General features: G+C 49.6%; 1 protein-coding gene, 1 long non-coding RNA gene and 1 pseudogene across 2 annotated transcripts in view; 2 read left to right on the forward strand and 1 right to left on the reverse strand.

Annotated features, from left to right (window-relative positions):
- Window positions 1–1,185, reverse strand: part of LOC148684312 (uncharacterized) — a 32,521-nt gene extending 31,336 nt beyond the window's left edge. The window contains exon 1 of the long non-coding RNA XR_015946308.1: window positions 928–1,185. This is a non-coding gene — a long non-coding RNA (uncharacterized LOC148684312). The remainder of the gene's footprint in view (window positions 1–927) is intronic.
- A 6,406-nt stretch (window positions 1,186–7,591) lies between these two features.
- GARS1 (glycyl-tRNA synthetase 1) overlaps window positions 7,592–19,065 on the forward strand; it is a 32,923-nt gene continuing 21,449 nt past the window's right edge. Inside the window, exons 1-2 of the mRNA XM_060280934.2 lie at window positions 7,592–8,091; window positions 13,224–13,325. Of these exons, the coding sequence (XP_060136917.2) occupies window positions 7,816–8,091; window positions 13,224–13,325 (378 nt within the window). The 5' untranslated portion in view covers window positions 7,592–7,815. The remainder of the gene's footprint in view (window positions 8,092–13,223; window positions 13,326–19,065) is intronic.
- Window positions 10,151–10,286, forward strand: LOC118092399 (U2 spliceosomal RNA; annotated as a pseudogene).

The following is a 19,065-nucleotide window of genomic DNA, read 5'->3' on the forward strand; positions in this document are numbered from 1 at the left end:
GCTCGCGGACCCCTGGGGGTCCCCGGACCACCTGTTGGGAACCACTGCTAATAATAATAATAATAATAATTTATTATTTATACCCCGCCCATCTGGCCGGGTTCCCCCAGCCACTCTGGGCGGCTTCCAAAAAAAAACAGAAATTCTAAAATACAGAAATCCATCAAACATTAAAAGCTTCCCTAAACAGGGCTGCCTTGAGATGCCTTCTAAAGAATAATAATAATAATTTACAAGATAAAGAGAGTCAATGAGATAACCCTCCTTCTCATAGTCACTCCTCCTGCGCACTCTTGGCTTACTGTCCGACCTTGACTCCTGCACAAAATCATTTGATATCCAAAGGCAACGCTTGACACCAAACAAATGACACATAGGGTGAATATCTGCACGTCCAGAGGAAAACTGGAGAATTATCATCCTCAAAACTGAGCGCGGGCATCCTGGGGTCAAATCAGTTCTTTCTTTCAGTCTATTGCTTTCCTTCTCTTCGCCATACTGACTATAAATGCCCCTTTCTTACTTTTAAAGCCATGGCCTGCCCAAGACATTTTGCTGCCCGAGGCAAAAGTCAAGGTGGTGACTTCGCCAACCTACGTAGAAAAGCCAACTAGACTGGCAACCGAATTGTACTTCAGGCCTGGTGATGATGGGTCGGCATCCTCCATTTGGAGGACAGCTCTGTCTGCTCCCCACCCCCCTGAATCTGCTGCCTAAGGCAACATCCTCACTCTCCCTAATGGTAGAGCCGGCCTTGTTGAAAGCTTGACAGAATGCTCCTTCCTTTCACTCCTCTTCTATTTTTCGTTCAAGTGCCCTCTTGTTCCCTTCTCTCTGCTCCATCTCATATTCGATTAGGCCTTCAATTTCCATGTCTTTGACCTCTCACTGCGAACACTGCTCTCTGCCTCTTAATAAAAGTCTTACCTCTACTTTTCGAAAGCTCCTTCAAGCCCTCTTCTTTGGTTTTGAGTTTCCTTCTATGAACCCTTAAGCAGTACAGAACATATTCTTCCCCTCGATTCCTTGCCTCCTCCCACTCCCTTACTTCCCCTATTGTGTTGGTTGGTATAAATCACTGGCCTACAAGGAGGAAATAATCTATTTCAAAAACCCGCATTGCCTGAAAATTCCAGCAACATCCAGTAACAGTGTTGAGCGCCTGAACAGGGAGAACCATGTATGCTGCCTTGAGCACCTTAAAGAAACAAAAACAGGTGGGATGTAAATGCAATAGATGAATAAAATTAAATGTTGCTGAGAGTTGCTAAGAGGACCCCATTCCCCATCGAGAGCTACAATTCCCAGCATGATTAAACAATCAATCTCTCATCGCAGGGAACTCTGGGAATTGTAGCTCTGGGAGGAGGAATAACAAACCCGTCACCTGCCCCTGGAAAAACGGGACACCCCATTTTTTTCCTGTGAAGGGACAGTCGTCAAAATGGCTGCAGCAATCTTGTGCAATTTCGAGTTGCACTTTTTTTCAGGCACTGTGCAAAATCACTGAAAAAAGCATTTTTTTGGGGGGGGGGGTGCTGCTGTGATCTTGCATGGGTTACGTGTCTCACGCGGAAATGCAGCCCTGGAAGATGGGGTTGCGGTTTTGGGCCACTTCATATTAGAATAGGGGTCTCCTAGCAGCTCCCTATCCATCAAACCTATCCATTCTGAAGGAAATCAGCCCTGAGCGCTCACTGGAAGGAAAGATCGTGAAGCTGAGGCTCCAATACTTTGGCCACCTCATGAGAAGAGAAGAATCCCTGGAAAAGACCCTGATGTTGGGAAAGATTGAGGACACTAGGAGAAGGGGACGACAGAGGACGAGCTGGTTGGACAGTGTTCTCGAAGCTACGAACATGAGTCTGACCAAACTGCGGGAGGCAGTGCAAGACAGGAGTGCCTGGCGTGCTCTGGTCCATGGGGTCACGAAGAGTCGGACACGACTAAACGACTAAACAACAACAACAACAGCAGCTCCCAGCACGCTTAGCAAACTACAGTTCCCAAAATCCTTCAGGGGGCAGGGGGGAAGCCATGACTGTTTAAAGTGGTATCGTAGTGCTTTTAAATGGATGGCGTTGGTGTGGTCCCAATGCTATGTGTGAAAAACCACATGAATCCCCCACCCTCCCAAAAAAGAAGAAGTGGAAACAGGGGGCGATGAGGCATCCGAAGTAATTTCCAAGAACTGCCGCAATCCATTTTGGATGCATATGGGTGTGTTTTTTTTCTGTTGCAAGGGGCACTCCTACTGTGAGGCACCCCAGCATGGAAACTTTGGGATGTGCTGTAGATTCTATGCAAAGTGGGGTGGGGAAACAAAACCAAGCCAGATGAAATTTCAAAACCCAAAGAGGCCTCATTAAAGGGGGAACGGAGTTTGTGTGTATGGTTTGTGGGGGGGGGGATGAGGGGGAAGAATACATCCGAAAAAGAAAGAGAGAAGGAGGAGGCCTGCCATCTAGCGGCCTCGACCAGCCACTTCACACCAACAGTTACATAACCCCTCTTCGGTTAAGGGATTATTTTTAATGCAAATCAAGCGAGGGAGTTGAAACACAAAGGAATTTTCCTACATTGTGCGGGAACGACAAGTTCTTTCCATTTTTAATTTTCCCCGTCCCAGCTGTTTTAACGGTTAGGAAGCAGCATTCACACAAGTGCTTCAAAGCAGGACAAGCTGTGCTCTCAAAACCCTTAGAAAACAAACAAACTTCAGAGTTGCGCCGTGCGGGAGAGTTATTTGGACAGGACGGTGAGGTGGGGGGCAGGTGCTGGTCCACAGGAAATCCAGCATTGTTTTGGTATTCTCCTGACAGCGACAGTTTGCTGCGGACTGGGGACTCTGCCCCTTATGGAATGTGGCCCTGTAATTTTCAACCATAGCAGTCAGCAACTAGGGGCCATGTGGCCAAATCCATCCCACCTGAAGAGTACCAGTTGGACAACCAGTATCTCATGATCCAGTTCTCATGAACTGGACATCCAAGGGGGAGATATTGGAGATCTCTGGAGGGTCCCAATATGGAGCAAGACCCCCATAACTAAAACAGGGATGGACCTCCTGCAGGCTACAATTCCCACCATCCCTGACCATTGGGCCATGCTGCCAGGGGATGATGGGAGTTGGGAGTCCAATGAGTTCTGGAGGTTGGTACAATTTATACCTAAGTAATTAAGTATAATGTGATGTTTTGATGCAACACATAATATGAGTGGTGTTTTATTGTTTAATGTTTATGTTTACTTGTTTAGTACACCGTTTGCTTAATTGTTCCATATAATTTGTTCAAAACCATTGGTTTTTCATGCAAATTATCAACATGTTTTATCTTAAATAAATAAATATTGCAGAAAATAATAGTATGCAACTATTATTGCTCTACATAAAATCTAAAAATTATGTTTATTAGTTCACAATTTAACATACTGAGAATAAATGAGTCAAATTCCTATGTTTTCGTCACTCGTAGTGAGGCAAAATTTCAATCTGTAGGAGCAGGGTCTAAATAATGACCAATTTGTCCCAAATTTGAAATTTGACTATGTTTATAGGGACGCAGGTGGCGCTGTGGATTAAAACCACAGAGCCTAGGGCTTGCTGATCAGAAGGTCGGCGGTTCGAATCCCTGTGACGGGGTGAGCTCCAGTTGCTCGGTCCCAGCTCCTGCCAACCTAGCAGTTCGAAAGCATGTCAAAGTGTAAGTAGATAAATAGGGACCGCTACAGCGGGAAGGTAAACGGTGTTTCCGTGTGCTGCTCTGCTTCACCAGTAGCAGCTTTGTCCTGTTGGCCACATGACCTGGAAGCTGTACGCCGGCTCCCTCGGCCAATTATGCGAGATGAGCGTGCAACCCCAGAGTCGGTCATGACTGGACCTAATGGTCAGGGCTCCCTTTACCTTTATACCATACGCCTGATATAAGATCAAGGGAGGAAACATTTTCCAAAAAAAGTTTTTTATGACCCACCCTAATGAAGGTGACAGGCAAGCCTCCCCGGGGAGAGCATTCCATAGAGGGGGAGCCATTGCAGAAAAAGCCCGTTCTCGTGCTGCCACCCTCCAGGCCTCTCATGGAGGAGGCATATGAAGAAGGACCTCAGAGGATGATCTCAGGGTCCAGGTAGGTTCTTATGTAGAGAGGCAGTCCTTGAGGCTTCACCTGCCAATCATAGCTTCCAAGACGGTTGATTTTAGGAAAGACTCTTTTAGGAGAAAAGCACCTCTTCAAATTACAAAGCAGGAACAGTGATTTATCAGGGCCAGGAGCAAAAAAAACAGACTGTGCCAGGTAAAAGAGCAACAGCAAGTGTGATGGAGATTCCTGCTTTGCAACTAGTCATGGGACTAAAGGCCACCATTTCCTGGAACAGTCTCCCCCACCCTGGTGCACTCTACTTTTGGGACTTCAAATCCCATCAGCCCCAGCCAGCATGGCCAATGATCAGGGGTGACGGGGGTGGGATTCCAGCACCATCTAGGATGCAGCCGACACTTAAAGCCAAGAGTAACCTTCTCACCAAGATCATAATATCTGCTTGTTTCCTTTGCCACTTCAGGTTTGTAACGTACAGTGGGGATGATTTACGGCTTCGCAGCAAGGTGCCCTCAGGTCTTGCTGCGATGGATATGACAGATTGATCCTGCACCACAAAGCAGCATTTGCAATCAGGGATGCTGGAGAATATGCCAGCCTTGCTGCTTGCATTAAGACTGCTGGCTTGTTTAACGCCACCTCTCTCTTCTCTCCTGAACATCTCCCTAACAGCATGTGTCGATCAGCCGTATGTTTCCAGTCTGCAATGAGCAGATGGAGACAACAGTGTTCGCTTACAATGCAACACACCCTCTTCTTGTGTGTTTGTACAGGATTCAAAAGCACCTGGTGGTGATGATGTATGTTCTTCTTCCTCACAATTTGTAGGGACACTTTCCAGTGTGGACTCCAGCCCCACGGCAAAACTTTCCTTCATACATCTCTGGTTGAATATTGTACTCTTCAATTTCTGCACAACAAATGTTGCCGCTGCCTTAAATTTTGCATTTCCCAAAGAGCACTTATCTTATCTCTACTTTTGTACAAGCCAAGTAATCCATACCCAGTGGTTGCATATACCAAATGAGGAAAACTATAGCTTTGCCAAATGCCCCCCCCCCAATAAACGATATGTTCTCTACTGCCTTTGTCAAACTGTTCTTACTTTTTTGGGGGGTCACTTATCTGTACATTGTCAGGAAATCTTAATCTTACTCTGATAAAGTGGGTCCCAGTGCTGAATTGCTGAATTGCTTGAGCTACCGTAGCAATATGCCGAAAGAGGAAAGTTACTTTTGAACCTCAGAAAGAGGTAGGATAGAAGCTTATAAAACTCTTTGTGATGAGAGTGAAATTTATCTCCATCTCTCATAATTCAAGAAACCACTGGCAGCACAGTCAGGGGAGACAAAAGGAAAGTACAGTACTTCTTTGTACAATGCATAATTTACTTATGTAATTTGCTGCAAGGCACAGCTTTGACAGCTCCTTGCTTAGATGCCTTCAAAAGAAGATTAGACAAATTCAAAGATAGTAAGTTTACCGGCTGGATTTGATTGTCACCAGGCGATCAGCACTGAACTGTGTTCGTGTCACATGGAGATACCACATGGATGACTCCCTGTTGGCAAGCAAGGTCCATCTCAGGTTAAGGAGGGCCCATAGCACAAAGGAGAAAGAGAGACCTCAAATCAACAGTGCCATCAACTCTCAGGCATGTGGGAAAGACCCAGGACAGGTCAAAATCCCAACAGAAGTGCAGAAGAAAGCCGGCTTCAATTCCTCCCTCACGCCACACCTCCACGACCTCCTCTTATGGCGTTGAGAACAAGGATCTGTGCCACTACGCAATTTTTTGATTTGCTTGCCTAAAATCCAGGAAAAAGTGCCGCCTTTCAGAAATCCCCCCTGGAAATCAATTCTGCCTTTGAAATCCCACTAATGTCCGGGAAAATCCAGACGTATGACAGCCCTAGTACATCACTTTCATAGACCTGTTGAAGGCCTTTGACCTTGTCAGCCAAAAAGGACTCTTCACACTGCTCAACAAGATAGGATGCCCACCTAACCTTCACAAGATGATTGTGTTCCTCCACAAGAACGTGCCCGGCACTCTCCAGTATAATGGCTCATCTTCAGGCGCCTTTCCTACAAAGAGCCGTGTGAAACAGGGCTGTGTTCTCACCCCAACTCTCTGTGGCACATTCTTCTTTATGGTGTTTTCAGATGCCTTCAGCTTGACTGAAGGCGATCCATACTTCCATTCAAGGAGTGATGGGGGTCTGTTCTACCTGGCAAGTCTGCACACCAACGCAAAAGTGTGGTGGGTCCTTACCTGAGAGATGTTGTTTGCAGATGACGCTGCCTTGACTGTACACTCTGAGGAATCTCCCCAGAGACTCATCAGCTGTTTTGCTCAAGCTTGCAATACCATCAGCCTCATGAAGACCAACAACCTGGGGCAGGACATCGCCGACACTCCACACATCAGCATTGGCGACCATATGCTTGAGGTGGAAGGCCATTTTGTCTTCCTGGGTTCCACCATAACCAGCAACCTCTCCATCGACGCCGAGCTGGACAAGCCTCTCCGAAAGGGTATGAGAGAATGAGATGTCCAACAACAAGATGAAGGTCTACCAGTATTGTGTGATGAGCACGCAGCTTTATGGAAGTGAGTCGTGGGCAACTTAAAACTGCCAGGATTTGTGCCACCGCATAGATTGGATGGTGGTTAAGAACAAGGGGAAACCGAACCGTGATTGCATGCGCCTGTTTGTTGAGTACGCGCATTTGATCGCCTTTTGCCCTGCAACATGGACTTTGTAGTGTTTAAGGAGACCAGCAGTGTGAGTAGCAGCCAGCGGGAAGGGCTGCTGTCATGCGCCTCACCTTCCAGGAGTGGAGTCTCTGCAGCTTTCCGAGAGGGAGATGGGGAGCGACAAAGCACCAAAGACTTCGGCATTGTGTGACTGCTGGTTTTGCATGCTTCTTAATTGACAAATAATATTTGAGTGAGGCTGCACTGCAGCATGGGATCTGTAGTCTTTGAAATGTGTTTGGTGAATTCTTAAATCTGGTGCTCATTCAGACTAGGGTTTCATGCACTGGGTGAACATATGTGGTACAAGGTCCTTGTGTTTACTCCTGTCCTCCTGCAGTGTTTTTCACTAGTCATCAGTGTTTCTCAAACTTGGCTCCCCTGCTGTTCTTAAAACCACAACTCCCATCATCCCTAGCTACCAGGGCCCATGGTCAGGGATGCTGGGGGTTGTAGTCCAACAACCTCTGGGGACCCAAGTTTGAGAAAGGCTGAACGAGGCCTATCTTTTTCTTTTCTTTTTTAAACTCACCCCATAATATTTTGCTCTCCTCCCCAACATTTCCAGGCAGCAAGTGATACTGCTTCCCCGCCATCCCACCCGTTTATTTTTATTCTATTTTGTTCGCTCGGCCTCTCAGCGCCCCGACGCGGCCTCTCAGAGGCGGCGGGATTCCTGGCCGTTGCCTTAGCAACCGGCGCGGCCTACTCCGGCCCAGGGGAAAGGCGAGGCCTGCGTGGAGTAGATCCCGCCCGCCCTACTCCTCCCCGCTGGCCCGTGTCGAATCTGCGCCTGGCCAGGGCGGGGAAAAGAAGGAGCGAAAGTGCCGCCGCGGAGCGGGCGCCGCATTCGCTTGGTTCGAGGCGGGGCGGGGCGAGCGGAGAGGGCGGCCTCGCCGGCCGGGGATTTCATCATGCTGGGGGCCGGGCCTCGCCGCCTCCCTCCTGCGCTCCATGCCGTGGCCCCTTAGCGTCCTCCGCGCCGCCTCGCTCGGCCGCCTCAGAAGCAGAAGCAGCACCCGCAGCCTCCTCATCATCAGCCCCCTCGCCTCCCTCGGCCTCCAGCCCAGCCCTGCCGGCCGGACCTTGGCCACCAGGCGCCCCAGGTCCCCCTCCGCCGCCCCTTCCTCCTCCTCGCCCTCCCAGTGGACCAGCATCCCCGGCGCCGGTATGGACGGGCCCGCCGCCGAGGTGCTGCTCGCCCCGCTCCGGCAGGCGGTGCGGCAGCAGGTGAGGCTGGACGGGGGGCAGAGAGAGAGGGGCTTGTTTGGAGGGGGGGTGCTTTGTCCATCAGTGGGGAGGGGGGTCTGCCTGTGTTAGAAAGAGGAGGGGGGGACTCCGCATACTCTGGGTCGGGGGCTTCCCTCTTTTCGTTCCAGGATATTGCCCACCTCCCCCCCCACATTTGGATGAGGGCCTCTAGAATCTGTGCATTTCTCTCCCTGTATATATGTGTGTGTGTGTGTGACACATACACACAAGACACACATACATACACACACACACACACACACACACGTGCATTTAGATAGATATACTGTATATATATATAAACACATAGAGATAGATAGATGCACATACATATAAATAGGGATGCACACATATATCAGGATACACACACACACACACACACAGAGAGAGAGAGAGAGAGAGAGAGAGACATATATAGTTACAGACACACACGGATTTGTCTATAGAGGACTTATCTTCTCCCCCCTTTCAATAGGCTTCCTCTCTGTGCAGTCTGGATCTGTATAGTGGGAAAGAGGTGACTGATCTGGATCTGTGTAGTGGGAAAGAGGTGAATGAAAGAAGATTCCACCTAAACATTAGAAAGAACTTCCTGACAGTAAGAGCTGTTCGGGAGTGGAATTTGCTACCAAGGAGTGTGGTGGAGTCTCCTTCTTTGGAGGTCTTTAAGCAGAGGCTTGATGGTCATATGTCAGGAATGCTTTGATGGTGTTTCCTGCTTGGCAGGGGGTTGGACTGGATGGCCCTTGTGGTCTCTTCCAACTCTATGATTCTATGATCGCTGCAAAGATGCTTTACACAGGTGTAAGGCCCTGCTGGGTGCAGTGGGGCTCGATTCCGAACAACCACACATACAGGATTGTCCTGGGAGCCTTCTATCTGAGGATATGCATTGACAAGATGCAGCTGCCCCTGGTTGTCCTTTACGCTTGGAACTCTGGATGGGATTTGCTTGGGAACCTGGGTGTTTTGGGGGCATCCTAACCAACCCTTGATTTGTGTGTGGTGTCCTTTCAAAACTTGATTTAGGACAGGTGCTTCCTCTGGATCCTTCCTTTGTTTGAAGCTTTCTCATCCTAGTCATCTTTCTCTGTTCCGACTTGCATGTCCTCCCATTCATGGCGTAGCTGTAGAATTAAGAGATACATACAAATGCCTAATTCCTGGTTATTCTCCAAGGCTTTCCACTGTAGCTTTGAGGTGTGTGGGAAGTCACCATTGCTTTAGAATAACCCCCCTTTTGTTACAGGTCTGTCTACCTAAAGTTGGATTCATACAGACATTCCTTAATTCTCTTTGAGGAAAGTCCTTATGTACATTTGAATTAAAGCGCTGTGTCTTTTTGCAGCATTCCTATTCTCACAGAGAGCCAGTTGTGTGTGTATGCATGGCAGTGGGTCCTTTCCCCAGGTTCTTTCATATAACTAGGTTCCTATATCCCATTTGGGTGGGTGAGATTTCCTTGATCTGGGTCTTCTGTGAGATGCCTGCCTTCCTCTTTATAAACTCTCATGCTTCTCTGCAGTTCCTCTCCCACCGTGATAAGCTGAGCTGAGAACAAGATATGATATGAACTCTTTCCCCCCTGCTGCCCATATACTGTGGATGGTCTTTCGTCTCATTTTCTTCAGCTGGATTGCTCCAGCTGTTTCCTCTGTAGAGGGATGTGTTTAAGGTCCCCTTTCCCTCCTACAGTGTGAAATGATGATTCAAACCCATTTTTAGCAGAATGGAGTCCACACAGAGCATCATTTTCTTCTCCTGCATGTCTTACACAGCACAATGCTCTATACCTGTCTATTAAGAAATAAGCCCCATTGGGTTCGGTGGTCCTAGGTTAGTGGGGGATTGCAGCCTTAGCTTTCTACAGAGTTGTTTCACTTGGAATGCATTATTCCTAATGAACCTTTACGCTACCCCTTACGACACTCCTTTTGTAGGCAGGTGTGATACCTTGCAGTAACGAATTGAATCTCTGCGCTTTCTGATTCAAAGATCTGTAGCCACTTTTGTTCATTTGAAAAGAAGCAAATTAAGCATTTTCTCATGACCTTTTGGGTAAGATCAAGCATAATATATGTTCTTATCAGTTTAATAGGCTGTTCACTGCTTTGGGCTGATTATATAAATTATATAAAGCAGGTTATATAAATTAATTGTAGTCGCAACAATACAGTGGTTGTAATGATTTTGGGATATATTTAGACTCCCTATTGATAGATAGTGCTGCTTTAAAGCATTGTACTGTTAAATTTCCTTAACTTTTTTGTGGGGGATTTCACGTGGTTGAGATGAGTTTTGCTTCCCCACACACGATCTGACACTCAGATCTGCTTGGTTCCTGCAATACTCTTTTATATCTTTGCATTCTGGCGGGTGTATGTCTATATATTCCAATCTAATGCAAAACTGGATCTGTTTAGTTGTTTCACAGCTGAGAAAAAGACCCTGCATACCCAGATTATTTATATACCCGATCTTTAGATACATGGTTATTTCTGTGTAAATTCCCCATTATGCCCCTAAGTTCACAGTGCATGCTTAGCTAGTCATGTAAAATGGACTCAGATGGGTGTCTTTACATAACTGGATGGGTAGCATCTTAATTAGTGTATGCTTCAGCTTTGTTTTTCTTGTGAATCATCATACATCATCCCAAATTACCTGGTTATAAGGAGATCTTGCTGAATCAGGTTTTGGTGGCTTGACGCAAGAGTCGGAGGTTATCCTTTTAAAAGATACACAAACACAGTATGTTTTCTTAAACAGGAATCTTCCTGCTTTCTCATTTTTGCCATAAGGAAATGCTAAAAGTAAAGCTTGGTGTGAGAAGGGACTTTTGCGAGGCACAGAGTGTGTGCTGTGTGCTGTGAAATTAGCACAGCAGAGATTAAGATCTGGTGAATGAAGAGGAGGTTGTATGGACTGTTGGCTTGTCCCCGTCATTAGGGAAGGAAGAAACACTTTAATTACACCTCTGGCCAGATCTCCTTGAGTGAGAAATCAGTCCTGGGCTGGGTTAATGTTTTCCTCCTGCAGTTGTGCCTGATGCAATAGGCTTCTGTGTTAGAGGGGTGGATCCCTTTCCCTGCCATAAGGGACAAAGCTGCAGTGAAATCTGCCACATCAGTCTAGCTCCATTGCACTTTCTTTGGGTTGGGCAGGTTTTCCCAAGTAAATTGTACAGTATCCTGTCTGCATTTCCTTCCTCTCCCCCCCCTGCCCCCCCCGATGTCTGCCTTTTTTCCCTGTGTGCTCCGGACTTTGTCTTTCTTGACATGGGAAATTGCAAATGCTGCTGGCTTTTTAAAAATGCATGCTTCCCCCCCCTTTTCATACCTGGTGACTGCAGATTTCAAATGTCTTTTTAATACTGCTTTCCTGAGGTTTTATCTCTCAGCCGACCCCCTCTTCCTCCCTCCCTCCCCTCCCTCCTTTTCTGGCTTAAAAAACAGCAACCTTCAGTTCCCTCCCTTCTGCCACGTTAGCCTGCAACTGCAGTGACTTTGAGTCAAACTTTCACATTCAGAATCAAGCTTCTTGTTAGTCTGGCTGCAGCAATGGACGCTGTCGGGTTTCTCTTTCGCTTCTTCCCTGATAAGATTGTGGTCTGTCATGCTTGGCGTGCCTGCCTCTTCTTTGATTAATCTCATAAGGATGGAGATTTCTTTCCACATCTGAATCTCTTTCCCTCCTGCTCATATTTTCCTTTACCCTCGACTTCTGCTCTTCCTGCCAGCTGTGTGTTGGTGGAGTGAATGGTTACCAGTGCAGAAAGAACTTCTTATTAAAAAATGCAGTCCCCTTTGAGTCCTTCAATAAGGGAAATCTATTTAGGGGGAAGATTGATATGCTAAAATGTGAAGTGTGAAACTAGGAAGATGGAGTTTACAGTCTTTTTTTAAAAAAATATATGAATCTAATCCTTAAGGCATTCTGCTAGTCTGGTGCCCTCCGGATGTTTTGGACAACAACTGCCACCATCTGGCTGGGGCTGATGGGAGTTATAGTCCAAAACATCTGGAGGGCATCAGGTTGGCAAAGGCTGTCGTGGGATATATCCAGCTAAGCCCTTGCATTGGTTTGTCCAGCTCCATACAGTCTCACCTGCTGGGAGCATCTCTCCATGGAGTCAAGACAGTGGACTTATTGAGTGTGGACTTTTGTGTATGCACCTCTCCATATACGCACTTACCCACACCCCAAATCTGGGGAACTATGATTGTGACTCACCAGGGCTTGTACCCTTTGTGTATATATTCACTAGAAGACTCCATATGCATAATTTGTGACAAACCAATCGGGAATTCTGTGTAGGCGTTCCAAGGTTCTACACAGACTCTACGGATTGAACCTGGGACTTTTGGAGTTGTATCCACCTAAGTTTCACAGCAATGTTGCCCTGCCCTGTTTTCCACTCAAGGAAAAACTAGTATTGAATTTTGTGTGGAAATTGATGTGTGGGATATAAGACCTATAGGGTGGTTCTTAGCCATGGGACCCAGTAGATACAGTGTGGAAGGGAAATTCATAATAGCCTATCCTCCCAGGTCTATTGTGAACGTGAGATAAGAAATCCCGGTAAGAATGACTTTTCTAACCTACATTCTTATCAACCCACAGTGAAACCATCCTTAAGCCTTTATCAAGATGTCTGCAGTCAGTTGCATTGCTGTCTTTCAAAATCGTATGGCTTTTATTGAAATGCCATAATAACTTGCTTCTGTCATTTTTTTGGTTTTGTTTACTGTCACATCTTTCAGAAAATCAATGAGACCGAAATGCTGGACACACTTCCTAGAAAGTAAATTCCATTCACACAGTGGGTCTTGACTTCTTGGTAAATGTACATAGACTGTGACACACTACACTCTGTATTTATTTATTTGTGAGAGTTCACCTCCCCCCCCCCTTTGCAAAAGGCAATTGTACTGGTTTAAACATCATTGTGGGTCAGGTATCGCTTGTCCCTCAAATCCATGTGTATGTTGCGAGTTTAAGTGGCAGAAAGTGCTGTTTCTGCTGGCAATTCCTCCCCCCCCCTCCAGCTATGTTAATGGGATTTCTTCCAAAACTGAATGCGTATTGACTGTTTGCAATTCTTTTTCTAGGGCGAACTTGTTCGAAAGTTGAAGGAAGAGAAGGCTCCCCAGGTGGATGTAGACAAAGCAGTAGCTGAACTCAAGGCTCGCAAGAGAATCCTCGAAGCAAAGGTGAGCCTTGGGAATCAATTTTTGTTGTTGTTGATTTTGGTCCCCTCCCCCCCCCCCGGATGCCAGAGTAAATGAACAAGGTTTAGGGTTGCGCACACCTCTGGTTGCATATCCTTTGGGTTACACATGCGGCAAAACCAGAAGTATTTTTCCGGGTTTCGCCGCGTGCACATGTGCAGAAGTGCTGTACCGCGCCGTGCGCATGTGCAGAACAGGCACCTCGGGATACGCACACCTCGGGATCCGACTGGAGCTCCGGAATGGATCCTGTGCTCAACCGGAGGTACCACTGTAACAATGAACTTCAGACTTGCGCATTTTTCCCCCCCTTTTCTTCCTCCATTGTGTCTGCAAGGAGGCGGCTGGAAGTTTCAGTGTCCATTTCCAGATTAACCATAGTTCAGCATTGCCTGTGAACACCAAACTGCTTCATCTTGATTATGGTTAGTGATAGCATGTCAGATTGGTAAACCTACAAGTTGTAAGTGGGATTTCTTTCATCACCTGTCGTTGAGGCTAACTTCATGGTTCTAAACCGCTCCTGGCTGCACTGGGTTGACTTTGTAATGCTCAACCACGGTTTAGACCAGCCTTTGCCAACTCGTATCAGTCCAACTTGGATGTACCAGCCTTGTAGTTAGGCACTTGCTGGGTGGCCACTGGCAACAAGGAATTGCATGCTGATGAGTGAGCAGGTGGGCCAAGTGGGAAATGAGTGCTCTTCTGGGTCCAGCATAGAAAGGAAATGGGCTGCTGGAGAAGCTATGAAATACTCCTTCCCTCCTTGGTCGGCCCCCAGAAGGCTGACTGGTAACTTCTATGGATTTATTCTCCTGCTCTTGAGGGTAGGACTAAAGGCAATGGCTTCAAGTTACAAGAAAAGAGATTCCGACTAAACATACTGTGAGGGACAGGGGATATCGCGAAGTCCCTCCCCTCCTGAGTTCAAGCCCATCCCCGAGCACAGGGGAAAGCAGAGAGAGTTCCGATTCCAATGGGGAAGCAGGAAGTCGTGTCCGAGGCTCAGGCAAGGTAGAGGAGCCAGGGTCCCGGGTGGGACAGGAAGGGGCGAATAAGGGGGGGAGACCCATCCCCCCAACTCCGGAATTACGCAGAAAGAGGAGGGGAAAGAGGATGGGTCTGCCAAAGCTTTTGTGTTGGAGAAAGACGCGCCAAAAGCCATTCGGAGGTTCTGGAACCGACTGACCACATCACTCCGTGTAAATAGCAATGACTTCAGCACTGTAAATACGCAGCACCAATAAAAGAATAAAATGCAGAGCTGCGTAGCGTCGTTACTCTGAAGTAGCCCACTCCGGCCACTGTGACAGCAACCTCTGAATCCTTTTTTGGGCTACTTTGGAGTTGCCGGGATGAGCGTGTCAGAGGCGGAGAGATGGCGGCAGATCGCGGAGAAAGCCCAGCAAGAACTGCAGCAGCTGTCGCTGCAGGCGCAGGGGGAATTGAAGGCAGCTAAAGAAGAGACTAAGAAGGTCCAGGACGACCGGCTACAACTTGCGGAACAGGTGAGAGCGCTACAGGAAAGAGAGCAGGAATTAAGGGCGGTGGCGGTAGACCTCCAAAACAAGCTGGATGCAGAGAAAAACAAGGCGGGAGGGGCACCCCAAGTCCAAGTGCTGCCAGGAAGGAGAGCCGGGACCCTAGTAAGCAAGTTCAATGGAGACCCGAGGGAATATCAGGGCTTTGAGACTGAGATTGTGTATGCTCTTGAGCTGCACCACGATGAGTTCCCTGATGATGAGCACAGGGTAGCGTTTATTGTGGAGCACCTTACCGGGGCAGCCAGGGAGTGGCTAAGACCGTTAATCGCAACAAAGAATCCTTGCATGAAGAATGTCAAACTATTTCTAGAAGGTTTGAAAACGATGTATTCGTCCGATAGTCATATGGACCAGACTAAGGAGGAACTTCATAATTTACGCCAAGGAAATATGACAGTTCGCGCGTATTGGGCGAAATTCACCATGCTGGTGCACAGATTGGGGTGGGAACTAGAGTCACCCCCAATGCAAGCGGCGTTCTACTTGGGGTTGCATGAGGAGGTGAAGGATGAGCTCTCGAGAGGTCCAAAGCCCAGTAATATGGATCAGCTGAGCAAAGCGGCTCTGGCGGTGGGGGTGAGACAGGAATCCCGGTGGAGCGACAAGCAAGCAACGCGCGCAAAGCGGGCTTGGTTCCCACGGTCGCAGGAGAAGCCACTCCCCCAACAACCCTTTCAAGCCACGCCTGGGGCCAGCCAGGACCAGGAACCCATGCAGATTGATAGCGCGCGCGCGCGGGCTTTTCAAACCCCAGCGGCGCCAAGACGCAAGGAGGGAAGGGGTGGGAATTGCTTTCTCTGCAACTCCCCCCAGCATCTCGTCAGAGACTGCCCACATCGCAGGGAGTGGCAAGGAAAGGCGGGAACGGTTGTGCCCTCCCCCACTGACGCAGCACCACAGCAGGGAAACGGGAAAGCCTGGCTGCAGGAGACAAGGGGCAGCAGCCAGGCACAGTCAGCAGACAACAGCCCCAGCCCACCCACCCGCACAGAGAGGAGCAGAGCCAGCCCACCCCTCCCAGAGCAGGAGTGGTTCTAGAAGTGACGCTCACGCTCCCAAATGGCTATCCCCTGACGGTCCTCGCCCTAATTGACAGTGGGGCGTCAGCGAACTTCTTCTCGAGAAACTTTGCAGAAGAGCACCAGATCCAGCTTCTGCAGCTGGATTTTCCTCTGCACGTGGCGACCATTGACGGCAGAGAGCTGCTGGGAGGGGCCATCACTCATCAACCCCCCCCCATGAAAATGACGGTGGGAAGGCACTCAGAGACACTGGCATTCAACGTCACCACCATCTCAGACCCCCCCATCGTCTTGGGCATGAGCTGGCTGGCGCGCCACGACCCCTCCATCAGTTGGCACCAGAGATGCATCACTTTTGGATCGGACTTTTGCCTGGAACATTGCATGCAGCACCAACCAGGGGAGGGGCCTCCCATAGCCACGGTGGCCACCATGCACGTCAAAGGGGGTGAGGCGATACCCAAGCCGTACTGGGACCTGCAGGAGGTCTTCAGCGAAGCGGAGTCCGACCACCTACCCCCACACAGGCCTTTTGACTGCCAGATCAACCTGGTGCCAGGGGCAACTATACCCCCAGCCAAGCTGTACGCCATGTCAGACCAGGAACTGGAGGATCTGCGCGCTTTCATCGACAAGAACCTCAAGCGGGGGTTCATCAGAGAAAGCAAGGCAGCAGGGGGCAGCCCGGTCTTCTGGGTGGACAAGAAAGACACGCAACAGCGCCGTCTTGTGGTGGATTTTAGACGGCTGAATTCAGTGACAGAGCCAGTGGCTTTCCCCATGCCCAGAGTGGATGATCTCCTGACAGCGGCACGCAGGGGCAAGATTTTCACCAAGCTAGACCTGAGGGGGGCGTACAACTTGATCAGGATCCGGGAAGGCGATGAATGGAAAACCACGATGTTCACGCCTCTGGGCTCTTTTGAATATCTGGTGATGCCCTTCGGGTTGCAAGGGGGCTCAGCATGCTTCCAGGCCTTCATGCACCACGTCCTGGGGTCCCTCCTCTTCAGGAAATGCTTGGTCTTCCTGGATGACATCCTTATCTATTCCGATGACCCAGTGCAGCATGTGAAAGATGTCAGGGAGGTGTTGCAGCGCCTGAAGGAGAACCACCTGTATGTGAAGCTGGAGAAGTGCAAGTTTCACACCAAGGAGGTGGACTTCCTGGGCTACAAGCTGTCAGACAAGGGGCTGGCGATGGACAAGGACAAGGTGCAGGCCATCCTGGACTGGCACAGCCCCAGGACGCGCAAAGATGCCCAACGCCTACTAGGCTTCGCCAACTTCTACAGGAAGTTCATCAAGAACTTCTCTCGCGTTACGGCTCCCATCACTGACTGCCTGAGAGGCAAGCAGAAGTTCAGGTGGACACCAGAGGCGCAAGCAGCGTTCGAAAGCCTCAAGAGGGTGTTCGCCTCAGACCAGAACCTGTTCCACGTGGTTCAGGACGCGCCCCTACGCGTGGAGACAGATGCTTCTGATAAAGCTGTGGGCGCCATTTTGTTGCAACTGGACGCCAACAGAGAGTGGAGACCCTGTGCCTTCTTCTCCAGGAAGTTGACCCAGCCAGAGCGAAACTACACGGTGTTTGATCGGGAACTTCTTGCGATCCACGCTGCGTTCCAGCACTGGAGACACTTCCTGGTGGGCGCCAAGCACCCCATCCAGGTGTGCACAGACCACAAGAACCTGGAGTTCTGGAGAACTGCCAGGGTGCTCAACCAGCGGCAGATACGGTGGGCAGAGTTCTTCTCGAACTTCAACTTCTCCATACACTACATCCCGGGAGAGCAGAATGTCAGGGCGGATGCCCTCTCCCGCAAGCCAGAGTACATGGAGGAGGAGGCGCCACCGGCACCCAGGCACGTTTCCCCCCGTCAGCATGGTCCTGCGGAGCAGCAGTGGTGAGCGAGGCAGAACTCACAGCACTGACGGCAGCGGATGATTTTGCCAACCGCATCTTCAGAGAACTGAGAGGGGGGGGAGCAGGCAAAAGATTTTGCAGAACGCAGGGGGCTGCTTTTCTACAAGGGTGCACTGTACCTGCCCACCACCCAGCTTAGACGTACGGTCCTCAAGCAGATGCACGACAACCCAACGGCGGGTCATTTTGGGAGGGACAAAACCGCTCACCTAGTCATGAGACACTTCTGGTGGCCAGGGGTGCGGGAAGATGTTCGAGACTATGTACGGGGCTGTGACACCTGCCAGCGGGCAAAGGTGGTCAGAGCAGCGCCACCGGGATTGCTGGAGCCCTTAGCCACGCCACACAGGCCGTGGGAAGTGGTGTCCATGGACTTCATCACAGATCTGCCTTCTTCCAGGGGCAAGACCGCAGTGTTGGTGGTGGTGGACCTCATGTCCAAAATGTGCCACTTTATACCGTGTGCCAGGGCGGTCTCTGCAGAAGAGACAGCCAAACTGTTTGTGGATCACGTATTCAGACTGCATGGATTACCTTTAAGGGTTATTTCGGATCGTGGCCGCCAATTTGTTTCCAGGTTCTGGCGGCGGCTCATGAACCTCCTGCAGGTGGAGGTCAGCTTGTCGACGGCTAGACACCCGCAGACCAATGGACAGGCGGAGAGGGTCAACGCCATTCTGCAGCAGTACCTGAGATGCTACGTCAGCCAGCGGCAAACGGACTGGGTGGATCGCCTGCCACTGGCAGAATTTGCCTACAACAATGCGGTGCACGTCTCCACAGGGGTGTCGCCCTTTAAGGCCAATTACGGGCGCGACCTCAGATCTTTCCCAGAGAGGGAGGGGGAGGAGGAGGAGGAGGGCCCACAGGCTGAGGATTGGGCAGAGGAACTGGAGACGGTGCACCAGCAGCTCAGAGAACACTTGGAGAGAGCCAAGGAAGCGTACAAGAAGGGGGCAGATCGCCACAGGCGACCGGGGGAGGTCATTAGGGTGGGGGACAAAGTTTGGTTGTCCTCGGAGGGCCTTCCCATCAGAGGGAGGTGCAAAAAGCTGGCGCCCAGAAGGTTGGGCCCCTTCACGGTCACGCAACAGGTCAACCCGGTGGCATACAGGCTGGCACTGCCAGAGGACATGAGGGTGCACCCAGTGTTTCATAGATCGCTGCTGTCGCCGTACAGGGAAAGCAGCAGGCTCCGAGGCAGCGAACAAACCCCTGAGGGAGGGGGG

Source organism: Zootoca vivipara, chromosome 11 (assembly GCF_965207765.1).
Source record: "Zootoca vivipara chromosome 11, rZooViv2.hap1.1, whole genome shotgun sequence".
In the NCBI taxonomy this organism is placed as follows: domain Eukaryota; kingdom Metazoa; phylum Chordata; class Lepidosauria; order Squamata; family Lacertidae; genus Zootoca; species Zootoca vivipara.